Source organism: Crinia signifera, chromosome 7 (assembly GCF_055691185.1).
Source record: "Crinia signifera chromosome 7, ASM5569118v1, whole genome shotgun sequence".
Taxonomy (NCBI): domain Eukaryota; kingdom Metazoa; phylum Chordata; class Amphibia; order Anura; family Myobatrachidae; genus Crinia; species Crinia signifera.
The window spans coordinates 185,462,824-185,479,125 of NC_139223.1; the positions used below are offsets into that span (position 1 = coordinate 185,462,824).

The 16,302-nt window shown below is 47.0% G+C and overlaps 1 protein-coding gene across 1 annotated transcript; it reads right to left on the bottom strand.

Annotated features, from left to right (window-relative positions):
- Nucleotides 1-484: 484 nt before the first annotated feature.
- DUSP19 (dual specificity phosphatase 19) lies at nucleotides 485-10,826 on the bottom strand. Its single transcript, XM_083154678.1, has 4 exons — nucleotides 10,455-10,826; nucleotides 9,137-9,183; nucleotides 6,770-6,922; nucleotides 485-3,016 (listed from the first exon to the last, which is right to left on the bottom strand). Exons 1-4 carry the CDS (start codon nucleotides 10,678-10,680, stop codon nucleotides 2,792-2,794), a joined length of 651 nt encoding a protein of 216 aa, XP_083010804.1. The 5' UTR covers nucleotides 10,681-10,826; the 3' UTR covers nucleotides 485-2,791.
- Between the last annotated feature and the right edge of the window lie 5,476 nt (nucleotides 10,827-16,302).

Below are 16,302 nucleotides of genomic sequence, written 5' to 3' on the forward strand. Positions count from 1 at the left end.
ATCACTCTGTAAATTTTTTTTTTATAATAGTTATACCCACATACCCAGGGAGCGGTGATTGATGCTCTGGTGAGGACTTGCCGGTCATCGGGCGACCCTGCTGCTTCTGTGGCCCCCGGAGCAATAAAGTGATGCTGCAAAGCAGCAGCTCACTTTACAGCACTGTAGGTCACATCAGTAGGGAGCCCAAATGACCAACAGCTGAGTGATGGTATTGGTTAGCATGAGGGAGGGTCGCTACGACGGGGAATGGCTGCCAGTGGCAGCAGCGTCAATGATAGAGGTTCATACGCAGCTCATGATAAGGGTATTTTCGCTATTATACAGCTTTCACAATGAACATCAAATTACCGATTGAAGCAGTTCTACCCGGTAATTTGTCAAGTGTGGAAAAGGGTCAACCCATGTCTTAAATCCCGGATTGCCGACCCATGTTGACCCTTTCACACTGAAAAATACCTGTGTATTTCAACAAATTACTGGGTTGACATTTTAAGCCCAGAAATTTGCTGTTCAGTGTGAAAAGGGGTCAGACTGCATCTGCCAAAATTACCCGGCACTCAAAATGCTGGATAACTGCTGGGTCGCATGTCTGAAAGTGGTATTAGACACCATTTTCGTTTTGTGGTATTTGGGAGTTCTGATGCCTCTTTTAACATGAGTGGCCAAGAGTTTTGTTGTGTTGTAATGTTCTAAAAATGACGAGAAGTCTATCATGGTGTTCCCAGTGGCTTAACTATAGAGGGTGCATCACTGTCATGGCGCTCGGTGGGTTGGGGGGCATAATGGAAATAACTGGTAACAGAGTAATATAGGGAAGAAGCTTCTAACAAAATTGTACATTAGAACCTCTAGGAGTAACTTTTTGTTAATTTATAGCCAATAGGTAAATAAAGAACCAGCCATTTTCATGAACAGGTTACTTTTTACTCCTATAGCAAATTAAATCTGTTTTTGAAACATAACAAAAATGTATGTACTTAAATGGAAAAAAATACGTAAACATGAAACAGGTGAGAAACGTTGCGTTACATCGCAAAGCATTTCATAAACCAGATTCCAGAAAAAAAAAAAAAAAACAGGACAAGCTGAATGAATGCAATTTACTGAGACTGTATGGAAAGTAAGTAAATAAATAAATAAATGGAAAATAAGTTATTATCGGCTGATGCCAGCTCTGCTCTGATGCTCATTAAGTGTATCAACTGGGGTCCTGGATACCTGGTTATCAGATTTGTACGCTACTCTGTCCTGGACTGTTACTTTGTACCATCTGAGGCAATCATGTCCTCCGCTCATTCACCCTCAGCAGCAGAAACAAGACGTTGGTTCATTTCAGAAAGGAATAAAATAAGTAGCACGGATGGTGTAATGGTCAGTGCTGAGGTCATGGGTTCCATTCCCATCATGATCCCAACTGTGCGGAGTTTGTATATTCTCCTTGTACTTGCGTGGGTTTCCTCCGGGCACTCCGGTTTCCCCACACAATCCAAAAATATACTGGTAGATTAATTGTCTGGCAACTAAATTAGCCCTAGAATTAATATGTGTGTGCCTGTACATGTGGTAGGGAATATAGATTGTAAGCTCAACCGGGGAAGGGACTGATGTGAATGTTCAAATATTCTCTATAAAGCGCTGCGGAATATGTGTGCGCTATATAAGAAACTGTTAATAAATAAGTATCTGAACACATCCAGAGTTTGGGAACTTCTATAGATATGTATTTAACTTTAGGTTGGTAGGATACCTCTTTCCACAACAAAAAAGCGTTGCATACACATGTACTGTGCATGGGCTGGCACCCAGACTCTATGGGCTGCTTTTGCAGCAGCTCAGAGAGGCATATTCAGGATCCAGCACATGCGCAGTATCGTCCTCGTACTGCGCATGTGTAGAACCCGTTTTTTTTTATGGGCTGCTGCTCAGCAGCCCATGTAGAGACATTCTGGAGGGAGGGAACACCTCCCAATGGGACTGCCTTTGGTGACTGGCAGGTTGGACTGCCAATAGGAAGTCACTACCAGTCACAGTGAAGCCAGCGCAGTCTCACAGTCTGCATCTGGCTTCACTTAGGCAGAGAACACTGGCAGATTTTACCTGGAGGGGCTGTCAGTTCTAGTAAGTGGCATGAAGGTGCTGTCAAATCAGTCCGACATATTATGACATATGATCGTCTAGTTTGCTGAATACACTGCGTGATACGCATTAGATATCGCTAGGTTTGATGAGCAGTACATCAATCCTGGCATATGCACTTAGCGATGTAGGTGATATTTCGGTCTGAACCGCCTGACTGGACGGTATATCTCTCAAGGCGTACCCAGAATAAGACAGATGATTGGGCAGTAACCATGTTCAATTCATACTTAACTGTTTTTTGTCCTTTTTCTCTGGAATCTGTCGGGGAGACGCATGAGAACACTGTCAGCAAATCACTTCATTAATGTCCTGCATAGCATAATGGTACAATTCCCATCTGATGAGAGTAGGTAGGTACAGTGTAATCCAAGCGGCTGCTGCACACAATGTACATCTCCATTCTATATCCTCGTAGAGCGAGGCCTGGTTGAGTCAGGCACATTTGACATTGCTGCTATGACAACATGGGCTGGAAAGCGAACATACTATAGGCAAAGATGGAGTCCGTGTATACGAAACACTGTAGAATAAATTACTACGACATGGACAACACACCTCTTGAAAAAAAAAATACATAAAATGCAACTACTATAAAGACAGAAAGCTGAGAACTCTGGAATAAGGGGAACAGAAGTCTTATGAGTTCCGGTCAGTCTGTCTTTTCATGTATACCATCTGTCTGTCTTCTAAGGCAGTCCTGATACTTGTGGAGTTGCTCCATGAATCCCAGGTTTGGGCACGCCGAAGGTCTTGCATTTTTGACTATAGAAAAGGCTCTGGCAAAATTCAGTTTTTCGTTGTACATCAAATAACCGATGATGATTGCTGGTGCGCGAGACACTCCCGCATTGCAGTGGATGAGGAGCACACCGTTCTGCCAAGACATAAAGTGTGGAATTGCCAAATAAAAATATAATACTTAAAGTTTCCCAGTGCGCAATGTTTCTTTACTGCGCATGCAGACTTTCGAGCATGCGGCAAACACTTTGTTAGCCAGGCACTCACCCCCACCAGTGCAGGCGGGGGTGTGGGGCAGTGGCAGATAGTCGCGCCCATTGGAACGCCTGGCATTTCATGGGTGTTCTCATGAAAATGCTAGGGTGTTTCCATGGTACTGACCCAAATGTCAGCTGCCCGCTATGTTCCCCCACAGAACACACGCAAAGCTAAGACACCTGAGAGTGTCTTCATTTTGTGTGTACCTTCCACATCGTTCTATGGTTGAATGATGTGGGTTTGGCCCCGTAGGCTGCGAATGGATGTTTATGCCGAACATCCATTTGCAGCCGTGTGAGCGAATTCGCCCTGTGAAGGGGAGCGGCGGCCTAAAAATGACACACAGCACTGCGTGTTATCTAGAATAACCTCCTGTATGCTGCGATATATAAATGTCAGGGAACTGTCTCAGGGATCGCTATTAGCAACTTTGCTATGTACAGTTAGAAAAGAGTTATTTTAGCCTCAGCAATGTTTATAGAAAGGTCCCAAATATGACAGAATAACGTGGGATTAGGGCAGTGATGGCTAACCTTGACACTCCAACTACAAATCCCAGCATGCCCCACATCATTTTTAGCATGGCAAAATAGCAAAACTGTAGCAGAGCATGCTGGGATGTGTAGTTTAACAACAGCCGGGTTGTCACAAAAATGAAAGTGGACAATTTTCAAAGGAAATACACAGTACGTATAGGGGTAATTCAAATGTGGTTGGAGTTGCTTTACATGCAACAAAGGGCTTGATTCAGCAGCTTAGCAAACAGTTCAGCACAGCCCGCCGACCCGCCGAATGGGGAGCAACACGACTGCCCCCCCCCCTTTCCAAACATCCAAAAACTGGCCCTTATTCAGATCTGATCGCAACACAAATTTGTTCTCAAAACCATGTGCACTGCAGGTGGGGCAGATGTAAGTGCAAAGAGAGTTAAATTTAGGTGGGGTGTGTTGAAACTTAAATCTAAAGTACAGTGTAACAATAATGCAGCCAGTATTACCTTGCACAGAAACAAAATAACTCACACAAATCTAACTCTCTCTATACATGATACCTTTTCCCCTACCTGCAGTGCACATGGTTTTGCCCAAATTTGTACTGCGATCAGATCTGAATTAAGCAGCCTATACACGCTGCGATCCCGGCGGGTCCGATGTGTGCTTTGAGGTGCGCGCTCCCGCGGCACCTCATCGCACAGTACAAAAAGTATGTGCTGCACATACGTTTTGTAACTGATTTTCATCACATCGCATTGCATGCACAAGGCATGCAATGCGATGTGTTGGATGCTATTGTAGCCCAGAACGCATGCTGGGATCGCAGCGTGTATGGGCAGCTTAAGGGCCACTGACAGATGGATATCACTGGCAGTTGGTGTGGGTCACCTATATGAATTTCAAAGAGTGCTGCAGCCCCAACTTTGGAGCCGCCAATGTTAACTCCTACTGATTATCTTGTCTGAAGCACCAAAGAAATAAACAGTCTATATAAATATAAAGTGCTATATAAAAATGAAAAAGATAAAAACATACAAAATAGATTATAAAAATAAAATAAAAATAAACCTATCTATAAAGTTTTGATAATTTCCTAAAACGAAACGCTTTAAGGCAATAAGCTCGTTATCTATTGTGTTAATGATTTAGTGCCCTAAAAATCTAGCTCATTAAATATGAATTGTTTTGTACACTTCAAGTACAGTAGAATCTTCTGTAAATGAAGAGAGAACAGGAAAGCGCTATTATAATGCGGCGTAATATAATCACTGAATGCTTTTCCGTGAGCCCAGACATGTACACAAAGCGGAAAACTTTTAGGTGTCAACAGCTGTAGGTAACCTGAGCGAGGTCGTTATGTAAAGTGGGATTCAGGTGTCCTGTAAACAATTCTTCACAAGGCAACTGGATGCCACACACACAACAAAGGGATGTGCAATCTAATCTTCCCAGATGGTAATCTATGATAAGTAATCTATTTTAGGGGGGAGATTCTTTAAACTAAAAATGCGGTAAAAACCCTGCATCGTTACCGCGGCGGGGGTCATTGCCAGAAAAATCTGGTGATGCCTCATAGAAGCCTATGGGCTTCTAGCGTGACCCCCCCCCCCGCACCGACCCACCGCCGCCCGCACCAACCCCCGCCGCCCCCTCCTCACCTGTGTCCCGGACCGGTGACCTCCTCCTCCTCCCTGTACTATGATACTCTTCTGGGTGCAGGGGGGAGGAGAGATAGCACCCCCGCCACACCAGCAGCAGCACAGTGCTGGGTAAGGGAGGGAGGGGGGAGTGCCGCCGGGTCCCGATGGGAACCGCTGATTCAACGCAAAGGACAGCTCTTAACGCAAGAGCTGTCCTTTGCCATAATTATCGCATATGTTACAGCATATGCAATAATTATGTATGTGGTAGCCGGTGATAGGGGGCGGTAAGGGGGCGCGGATGTTAGAGCATCCTCCCCTTGGTCTGATGAGAAAATAATCCATATAAAGTCGTGTACTATACCCACAACATTTGTCAATATACTGTAGCACATGAGGTTATTCATAAAGATTTTTTTACGGGATGGATCAAAAGGTGAACATCAGCAGGAATATTCCTCATGTTGGGCATCACACTGTCCAATTATCATCCCGATCATCAATAATCATCCGAATGGGTCCATGACGGTAAAATCCGCCACATCAGTGAGCCAGTTGCAGTCTGTGACTTCCCACTGGAAGTGCTACCTGCCAGTCACCTGCAGGATAGGCAGTCCCATTGGGAGGTGTTTTCTCTCTCTAGGGGGATTTCCAGGCAGCCCTGCCCAGTTTCTATGGGCTGCCGCCGATGCAGTCCATAAAGCCTGTGTTTTGTGCATGTACAATCCCACCACTGTTTGTGCGCATGTGCAGTCCCGGGACCTGTCAGATCTATGGCACAGGTGCTGGCAACTGGCCAGCGGCTTGGCCTAATTGTAGTTCACTCTTAGAGACAAATTCCTTCTCAGATGGACAAAACCATGTGCACTGCAGGGGGGCAGATGTAACAGGTGCAGATACAATTGGATTTGGGTGAGTTATTTTGTTTCTGTGCAGGGAAAATACTGACTGCTTTATTTCTACACTGCAATATAGATCTCACTTTGAAGTAAAACCCCACCCAAATCTAACTCTCTCTGCACATGTTACATCTGCCCCACCTGCAGTGCACATGGTTTTGTCCATTTCAGAAGCAATTTGCCTCTAAGAGTGAACTAGAATAAGGCCCAATATCCCTTCCTCCTCCCTCTCCTCTGCTCCAGATCAGGCAGCACGGCAGCGGAAGCCCCCCTCCTCCAAATAGGTATGAGCTGCCGCTGGTCTCCACCACAGAACTAGGGTGTCTCTGCCTCTAGCAACTGTGTAAAGGAAAAAATACATAGAAACTGACGCGCTGAAGCAGACATGCAGCATTATAGGAGATATTGGGGCAGATGTATTAAGCCTTAACAAGAGATAAATGCAAGGGTGATAACGAGAAATAAATGTCCAGCCAATCACCTGCTAACTGCCATGTTACAGTAAGGAGCTGATTGGCTGGACGTTTATCTCTCTCTCTTTATCACCCTTGCATTTATTTCTTGTTAAGGCTTAATACATCTGCCCCAATGTTCCTACCTTTGTCTTTGCTTGCTCTATAAAATCAAAGCATTCTGGGAAATATGATACGATGTCCGTCTCGGGTAGATCGAGGATGCAGAGCTTCTTGTAAGTGAATTCTTCTGGGTACACATTTTCCACACCATATGCCACATTCAAGATATGTGTAACCTGTATGACATAAAGATAAGCACTGAATGTGAATTCTGATACATATATAGTAATACAGGGTGGAGGCCTGACCTACATTAATTGGTACACACTTTTAAAAAATCTAGTTCTATTCCGGTTAGATTAAGAGTTAGGGCTATTTCACATGCTCCGGCTCCTGCCGGATGGAACCCCGCACGGTCAGGAAGCCGTGCCGCACACACAAATGTGTCCATTCACACGGGATGGCCAAGGCCCGGACGCCCGGTAGCAGCCGGATCCACCATTGGAAGGGACGGCTGCCAGGCTGTGGCCATCCCCACCATTGTAAACTGCTGTGTGCGGCACAGCTTCCTGGCCGTGCGGGTTTGTCGCCGCCCAGCAGGAGCCGGAGCATGTGAAATAGCCCTAAAGGGGAACCTCCAGAATGGGAGTGGAATATCGCCCAAACAGTTGGGATTCTGATTGCTGGTATTCCAACAGGGTGCAAGCGCATCGAAGCCCCCCTCGTGTCTAACTGAACTGAACCTTACTTTTGTTTCAGGGGACAAAGGAAGATAAATCTTTTCTATACAGTTTATATACAGTATAAAGCCATGAGACACATGAGTTGTATCTACATTTTACATGAGTATGTATTTATCTATCTAATATACGGTCTTTAAAAAGCAAAGATTGTGTATCTACAACAGGGATTCTCAAACTATTTTGGTCTAAGACCCTGTAGGACAACAAATATTTTTACAGGTCCCCAGCAAGTGATCGTAGAATAGTCGCCACACACGTGTAGTCTGAAAATGGCACATGTAAGGCAGCATTGTGGAGGCATAAAACAATTCGAGGAGTCTGAAAATCCGTTGAATTGTCCTTGGATCACTGACTGAGAGATTAGAGAAGTCACCAGCCTGACGGTCATCAATATGTGGTGCTGGATGACGGCCTGACAGTTGGGATCTCAACGGTCAGTATACAGATGTCAGAATCCAGACTGATCAAATGCACAACAGTCGGGATCCCAACTGACAGGGGCTATGCTCCATTGTGGGGGTCCACTAGCGAAGCGAGCCACCAAGCCCGCAGCATGGCTCCCCTCTGTTGGAGTTCCAGTGCTCGGGATTCAGACGTCGGTATACTGACCATTGGAATCCCAACTGACCATTGTCATACCACCCCCCCCCCCCCTGCAATATGGAGTCGTGACCCCATGCTGAGACGGTTGCGACCAGTGGCAGCTCCAGAGGAGGGGCTGCAGCATAATTCAAAATCCAAATAGGTAGAAACACCAACTGCCAGGGTGTCAGTTTGGAATTGCAGTTGGTTGCAGCTGGTGTGGCTCCCTTATTTAAATCTCTTTGGGGTCAGGACCCACCGTTTGAGAACTAATGATCTACACAGTACAGCCAATATGGTTAACAGATGTGCAATGTCAGTAGGTTAACAACCTACGGCATGTGGCATGCATTAGATCAACAGGTACAACCGGTCAACGGTGGTTAAGGTCGACGTGAAAAAGTTCAACAGGGTGATGAATCTTGGATATTCCATGTTATGTGACCACCATCAGTACAATCGTAGGCCCTCACCCTGCTCACCACACTGGGTAATATGTCGACGTGGACAGTAAATCAAGGGGTGTGGTACAGGGGTCTGGCAGTCGGGATCCCGACAGTCATTAGCCCGACGTCGGGATCCAGAGTGGTCGGACCCAGACAGCATGGCGAGCGCAACTAAGCCCCTTGTGGGCTTGCTGCGCTCGCCACACTACGCTCGCCACCTATTCTATTCTCCCTCTATGGGGGTCGTGGACCCCCACTATGGAAATTAGCCGGAGGCCGTCGGGAACCCGGCTGTCGGTGTTTTGACTGTCGGGACCCTGTCTGCCACCCAAATCAAGCATTACGCTGTGAAAACGTAGAAGACCCCAAAAATACACATTTGTATGTTGTCATTTCAACCTTTTGAACGCGTCAACCTTTCAGCTGTTGACCTTTTGTACCTTATAACCTCATGTATGTCCACCATCAGCCGTCGACCTATTGACTGTATACCTAGGCACTGTAGATCTGTCATCCGGATACCCAATACAGCAACGGGTAAATAATAGATGAGCACTTTAGGTGATGACAGATAAATCCTTTAGTGGGAATGTAATTCCTCTCTCCTCTCTGCCAGTGACTTCGCCCCTACACAATGAGATCTACCATAGTATACGAAATGACCAAACGCAGCTTTTACCTTGTACTTTCTTAATACATCTAGATCCTGCGCCACATCCTGGGACCCTGGGGAGATGCCGGAAATGCAGAGAAAAGAAACATTTTATTCTAGAAACAATCCAAACAGGCAGAAAAGTACTAATGCTTTGTTTAAATATTTGTAGACATTATACATACAAACAATGGAATTGGATATGATTATTATAAAGAGGAACACTGGTTACCCCAGATAAAGTATAAGTAGTCCCCATTAATTGGTCTCCGGTTCCTGTTTCAATTAGGCGTAAGCTACCGAATAAACGTAAGCAATGATGCAGGATAATGCAGGTAACAAGCATTGCTTCTGTTCCGTGCTTGTGTCCCGTAGAGGTGTCGGTGACAATAAACAATGTTCTAATTACCATAATACACAAAAGCACATAGGGCCCTGTCTTTGTGGAGTTTATATGTCCTCCCTGCATTTGCAAAAACATAGTTTTGAGTTAATTGACTGCTAAACGTAGCATTAGGTCGACACCACTAGGTCGACATGCATGAAGGGTGACATGACTGAATGTCGACATGGGTTAGGTTGACAGGTCAGTAGGTCGACGCGAGCATTAGGTCGACATGGGGAAGGTTGACAGTCAAAAGGTATTTTTTTGTCCCAAATGTCGACACAGTCAACATGGACACTGAAACATAGCACCGTGTCCTCTCGCCATGCTTCGGGCACGGTGCCTCACTGACTGTCAACCTTACCAATGTCGACCTAATGACCCTGTCGACCTAACCCATGTCCACCTTCCTGCATGTTGACCTTCAATCATGTCGACCTAGTGGTGTCAACCTAATGCTTGTAGACCTAGTGTCTGTATCCTGGGTGCACACTATGTGACAACGGTCGTGACCCGACGCGGGAGCCATCATTGGCACGTGCATACACAATTGGCAATGCCGCCATCGATTGCAAAGTCCTCAATCGTCCTGCATGCACAGTCGACGGAGGATGATGCTGACGACACATGGAAGCAACATAGTGCATACACACTGGCAAAATTGTTCCAAATATCGTCTAGTGTGTACCCAGCTTAAGACAATAAGAAAAAGGACAGCATATATACACTGCAAGAAATGAACATATAATAGGCATAAAAATGAGTTATTAAAGAATAAGAATATTTATAAGACATGTGTGTATTGTCATTTTTAACTACAAGTCTCAGCATGCCAAACTTGACTTTTGCTCCTGAAGACCGGTGCTTGAGCATGCTGGGACTTGTAGTACAATTCTTACTCCCACTTGCTTTGCACACACTAGAAAGGCACACACTCTTACATACTGTCTATATACTTACCCAGCAATAGCCATGGCTTGATGACCCCGATCTGCAGGTCCAGGCTGAGATCCTGCACATACCCACAGGATGTGTCACCCCGCTGATCAGGATCATCCACTACATGCACCAGGGAATCTTTCCAAGTCTCTATAATTCTCTTCCCTGATAAGGTGGTGACTCTCGTACATTGCTTTTTGAGTTTGTTCTTAGAGAAGCCTTTGATTTCATCACCAAGTGAGTGCATGACATCAGCCTGGGCTGTACACGGTGCTGTACACTGTGCAGCAGCAGCAGCAGCAGCAGCAGAGAGGACAGATGCTACCCTACACTCCTGCAGCCAGTCCCAGATAACACTGACCCCCAGGCTGCTGGGCACATTACAGCAGGGCTGTGCTAGCATGTAACATGCTAGGCCATACCTCATTGGTTACACTGTTGCCTGTTGCCATTGGCTGCCTGTTACAACACAGTGCTGAAAGCTGAAACCACAGACAGATCTTGTTTCCTAAATGCATTTGCCATATAAATAGCGTTCTGTTCTTTCACTTTAGATTACGCTTTTTGAACAAGTTCTGTCAATTATTTTTTTACAATCAATTTTATCTGCACAAAGGAAACAAAACACTTTTCAATACAAGCTTGTGAGCAGTTATAGAGAAAAAACATGGAAAGAAAAATAAGGTACAGTACTTGTGTAATAGCACGGCGCCCAATTTACATACGTACCGCACCGTAGGAAAATCGCATTGTATTGCATTGCATGCAATTTTGCGGTGCAATGCGTTGTGATTAGAGATGTGCACCGGCCACTTTTCAGGTTTTGGGTTTTGGGTTCTGATTACCTTGAGGTTTTGGGTTCTAATGGGTTTTGCCCAAACACCTCCTAAGTGTTTTGTGTTTGGATTTCTTGGGTTTTGGGTTCTGATTTTTTTGTTAAAAAAGCATAAAAACTGCTAAAATCGCAGAATTTTTTATTTGTTTTGCTCCTACGCTATATTGACCTCAATAACATTCATTTCCACTCATTTACAGTCTATTCTGAACAGCTCACACCTTACAATATTGTTTTTAGGACAAAAGGTTGCACCGAGGGAGCTGGATAACTATGATAAGCCACACAAGTGTGCGGCACAAACACTAGACTGATATGGCACACTTAGCATACCCTCTAGGCTGATACTGCACACCTAGAATTACCCCTGGACTGATATGGCACAGGTAGCATCACCCCTGGACTGATACGGCACATTTAGCATCACCCCTGGACTGATATGGCACACTTAGCATCCCCCCTAGTCTGATACGGCACACCTAGCATCACCCCTGGACTGATATGGCACAGGTAGCATCACCCCTGGACTGATACGGCACATTTAGCATCACCCCTGGACTGATATGGCACACTTAGCATCCCCCCTAGTCTGATACGGCACACCTAGCATCACCCCTGGACTGATATGGCACAGGTAGCATCACCCCTGGACTGATACGGCACATTTAGCATCACCCCTGGACTGATATGGCACACTTAGCATCCCCCCTAGTCTGATATGGCACACCTAGCATCACCCCTGGACTGATATGGCACAGGTAGCATCACCCCTGGACTGATACGGCACATTTAGCATCACCCCTGGACCAGGGTTGCCGACTTTTTCTGTCTCCTCTCCGGGAGAAGCCCGGAGAGGAGACTTTCCAGCTGCAGGTCGAGGGGCGGGGCTTGAGCTTTTCATCATTAAGCCCCGCCCCCAGGATGGTAAAACCCCCAATTCACGGATCTCCGTGGAGGGGGCGGGGCTAAAATGACGCGGTTTTAGCTCCGCCCCCTCCTCTGAGACCCGCGGATTGACGATTTCAATCCTAAAGGTATGGGGAAGACGCCGCAATCGGGGGGTGGCGTGGGGGTCCCCCGGAATCCGGGAGGGTTGCCCACCTTTCCGGGGGGCCGGGAGGAGGACCCGATTTTCGGGATCCTCCCGGTAATTCCGGGAGGGTCGGCAACCCTGCCCTGGACTGATATGGCACACTTAGCATCCCCCCTAGTCTGATACGGCACACCTAGCATCACCCCTGGACTGATATGGCACGCTTAGCATCACCCCTGGACTAATACAGCACACTTGGCAGCACCCCATGAATTATACGGCAGACTTGGCTTACCCCAGGAATTATACGGCACAGATGGTGGCACCCCTGACCTGATATAGCACACATGGAATTATACGGCACAGATGGCGGCACCCCTGGACTGTTACGGCACACATGGCGGCAGGCATGGAATTATACAGCAGACAAATTCCTGCAGTCAAAATAAAAATGTGTATTCTTTTAATTATAAAAAAGAGCAGCACACCTTACTTAGCAACACCCCATGAATTATACAGCACTCTTGGCTCACCCCTGGACTACAGCGCATTTAACAGCCCTTGCAGTAAAAAAAAAAAAAAACCCACCTTAATTTTATTTTCATTAAAAAAAAGGGCAGCTCCCCTGGTCTGATATGGGACACATGGGGCACCCCTGGAATTATACGGCACACATGCGGGCACCCCAGGACTGATACAGGACACATGGGGGCACCCCTGGACAAATACAGCACACATGTGGGCACCCCTGGATGGATACAGCACACATGTGGGCACCCCTGGACTGATAGTACTGGTAGCCAGTGGAAACAGCAGATTGGAATTATATACTGCAATAAATACTGGTAGCCAGTGGCAACAGACTGGAATTATATACTGCGATAAATACTGGTAGCCAGAGGAAACAGCAGACTGGATTTATATACTGTGATAAATAATACTGGTAGCCAGCGGCAACAGCAGACTGGAATTATATACTGCGATAAATACTGGTAGCCAGTGGCAACAGCAGACTAGAATTATATACTGCAATAAATAAAATACTGGTAGCCACTGCCAGTGGCAACAGCAAACTGGAATTATATACTGTGATAGGTACTGGTAGCCAGGGGCAACAGCACACTGGAATTATATACTGCAATAGGTACTGGTAGGCACTAGCCAGTGGCAACAGCAGAGAGCAGACTGCAGCAGACACTAGGCAGTGCAGGGCAGGCAGTGGCACTAGCAGCACCAGTGGACTATCACACTGTGACTGACTATACAGGAGCAGACTCAGCAGAGGCAGGCCCCAGCACAAAGGAGAGACAGAACACAGCACCAGTCATCCTTGCAATGGTGATGTCTTGATCACTGAGCAGAGACACAGTACACAGCAGCACGGGCCCCAGCAGAGACCACACACAGCAGCAGCACACCCTTCCCTACCCTTCTCCGAAATTGGAGTGAAGATGGCGGTGCAAGGTTGCGGAATTTAAGGGTTCCGTGATCTCGCGAGAATCCGACGCCGGGCGATGACGTTTTGCCCGTGCGCCCGGATTCGAGTCAGACGGGAAGTGCAGAGCGCTGCTCGTATCCGGGTCCGGATTGATGACGTCCGTGCTGGCTCGGATCTGGGGAATCCGAGCCCGCACATCTCTAGTTGTGATACGATTTTCCTTAGTTAATTTTTAGTGCACCCCTGCCCGCGGATCGCTTTGCATCGCATGCCATTTGTGGTGCAATGCGATTTTTCATTGTGATGCGATGAGATGTGATGGTACTTCATTTCAAACGCAACCCATGCGATTTTATTGCGTGCTATTTTGCACCCCCCCCCCCACTATCCACGTCACCCTGAAGCGCGGCGAGCACAGTGACCCCCGCGCGGGGACGCTTCCTCCCGACCTTTTCATACCTCCACTAACACTCAGGACCTAATTCAAGTTTGATCGGAAGGGGACGAATTTGACCCAGTTCTGATGGTGTGGGCTCTACGCATGGGCAGACCCCCCTGTGCGAACGCCTTCGGCTAGTATCACACTCGCCGAGGCATTCTAAAGGGTAGGGGAGGGAGGGGGGTGGGCAGGGGAATGGGCAGCATTTTATGGGCATCCTCATGAAAACTATGGTTGTTCCTCTGAGAACACAGGCATGGGGTTCCCTGCTCGGGCGCGTGGCTGACATCACATAATGTCAAGCTGCCTCTTTTTAGGCGATCTCCGGTGACCGTTGAATGATTTCTCTCGCCTTTGGTCGCATGCGAGGGCATGTGTTCTCGTACACAACCCCTCACATGCTAGCGAGGGTCTGCGCTGGGGGGGGGGGGGGCGAGCTTACGGCGCTGACCTGTTCACTAGGCTGTGAGTGAGCTCGAGCTAGCGAACTGGTCTGAATCAGACACTCAATCCCTAGGGCTCCATTATCATCAGGCAGAGTTCCTGGTGGTATAGTGTATAGGACTCTGCTTCTCCCTTAGGTTAGACTTCGGTAGCACCTAGATCCCCTTCGCGGGAGGACCTTTCCCATCATGCACTGGGTCTACCCGGAGGGGGGATATAAACCTTTGCTCGCCCTCCTGCCTGGAGCCTGATGAGCTAAGCCGGCCTGCGAGGGTCCACTGCAGCTGAAATAAAAGACAGCTACAGCAGGGCCAAAACTAGGTGTTTCGGATCCCGGGTCGGCAGTTATTTGGACGCCCCCCCACAAAAAAAAAATAAAAAAAAAATCACTGCCTTGGGGTCAGGCAGTGGGGGTCCGGGGACAGGAGAAGGTTAACTCCGGCTCCTAGCACTGCCGGGCGGTGGGCGGGAGGCAGATTTTGAAAAGACTTGCCGGACGCTGATTGGCTGAATTCAGCCAATCAGCGTCTGGCAAGTCTTTTCAAAATCATCAGCGTTTCCCGCCGCCAGGCAAATAGCGAGCGGCTGTGTATGTGAAAGCTGCCGCTACACCAGTCCCTGGACCCCCGCTGCCAACATACCTGTGTGTAGCGTCCAGGGGTCCAGGGACTGGTGTAGCGGCAGCCTTCACTCACTCCGTCTCCTAGCACTATCTGCCTGGCGGCGGGAAGCGCTGATGACTTTGAAAAGACTTGCCGGACGCTGATTGGCTGAATTCAGTCCCTGGACCCCCGCTGCTCATCCCAGGGACCACGCTGCCGGGACACCAAACTAGCGCCCCCACCCTCCAGCGCCCGGTGCGCGGGACCCCCTAGACCCCCCCCCCCCCCCCCCCTAGTTACGGCCCTGGATACACTAACCTAAATTAGAGAAAACATTTTTAAAAAACGATGTAAGGGCATCTAACAACTTCCGCTCTCACCTCACGTCACATCCGGGTCCTCCTTTCCATGAAGGAGAAATACGTTCGACTTCATATGCCTTCATGGTTACTAATTCATACCTACCAACGTTGGGAAAGTAGGCTTCTTTTAACCCAGGTCAGATAGCCAGGTTGCTGGATTTGGGATTTTTCAAAAAGCCCTTTCACATCACACAGTGACCCAGGTGAATCCGAGTTATTTGTACGATGGGAAAGGAATATATAGAATCCAGATCAACATACATATTAAACTCAGGTGGGTTTAATTAAGAGCTGGGTTTGTAAATCTGTCACCTTTGAGTGAGATCATATTGGAATTATAAAAGGGCAATTATTTTTTTTTGTTTTTTTTTACAGGATTTAACAGCCAGGGTCTTCATAAATAAATCCCTAGGTATACAAATTGGGATATTTTATTAGTACCCCAACATTTGTTTTGTTTAACCAGACAAGCCGATTAAGACTTTTCTTTTTAAAGTAGATAGCAAAAACGACATACTAAAGATTCTCAAACAGACAAGTAGGGTGAGATTTAATAGGATGAGAGATTCAGAAAGTGAGAGATTTGGGAAGAAATCTCCAGGTTTTTTTTTAAAGCGGCAATCATTTACACTGCAAAATCAAACTGGTTTTGCAGTGTAAAATGATTGCCGCTTAAAAAAAAAAAACGTTTAAAAAAAAATGGAGATTTCTTCCCA

What these genes read in the sequence shown, in the direction of transcription:
- DUSP19 (XM_083154678.1), bottom strand. Translation starts at nt 10,680, where the DNA reads ATGCACTCACTTGGTGATGAAATCAAAGGCTTCTCTAAGAACAAACTC. An exon ending in ATGTATTAAGAAAGTACAAG is followed by an intron (nt 6,923 to 9,136) that starts GTAAAAGCTGCG and finishes TATGTCATACAG; the next exon opens with GTTACACATATCTTGAATGT. An exon ending in TAGAGCAAGCAAAGACAAAG is followed by an intron (nt 3,017 to 6,769) that starts GTAGGAACATTG and finishes ATGTCTTGGCAG; the next exon opens with AACGGTGTGCTCCTCATCCA.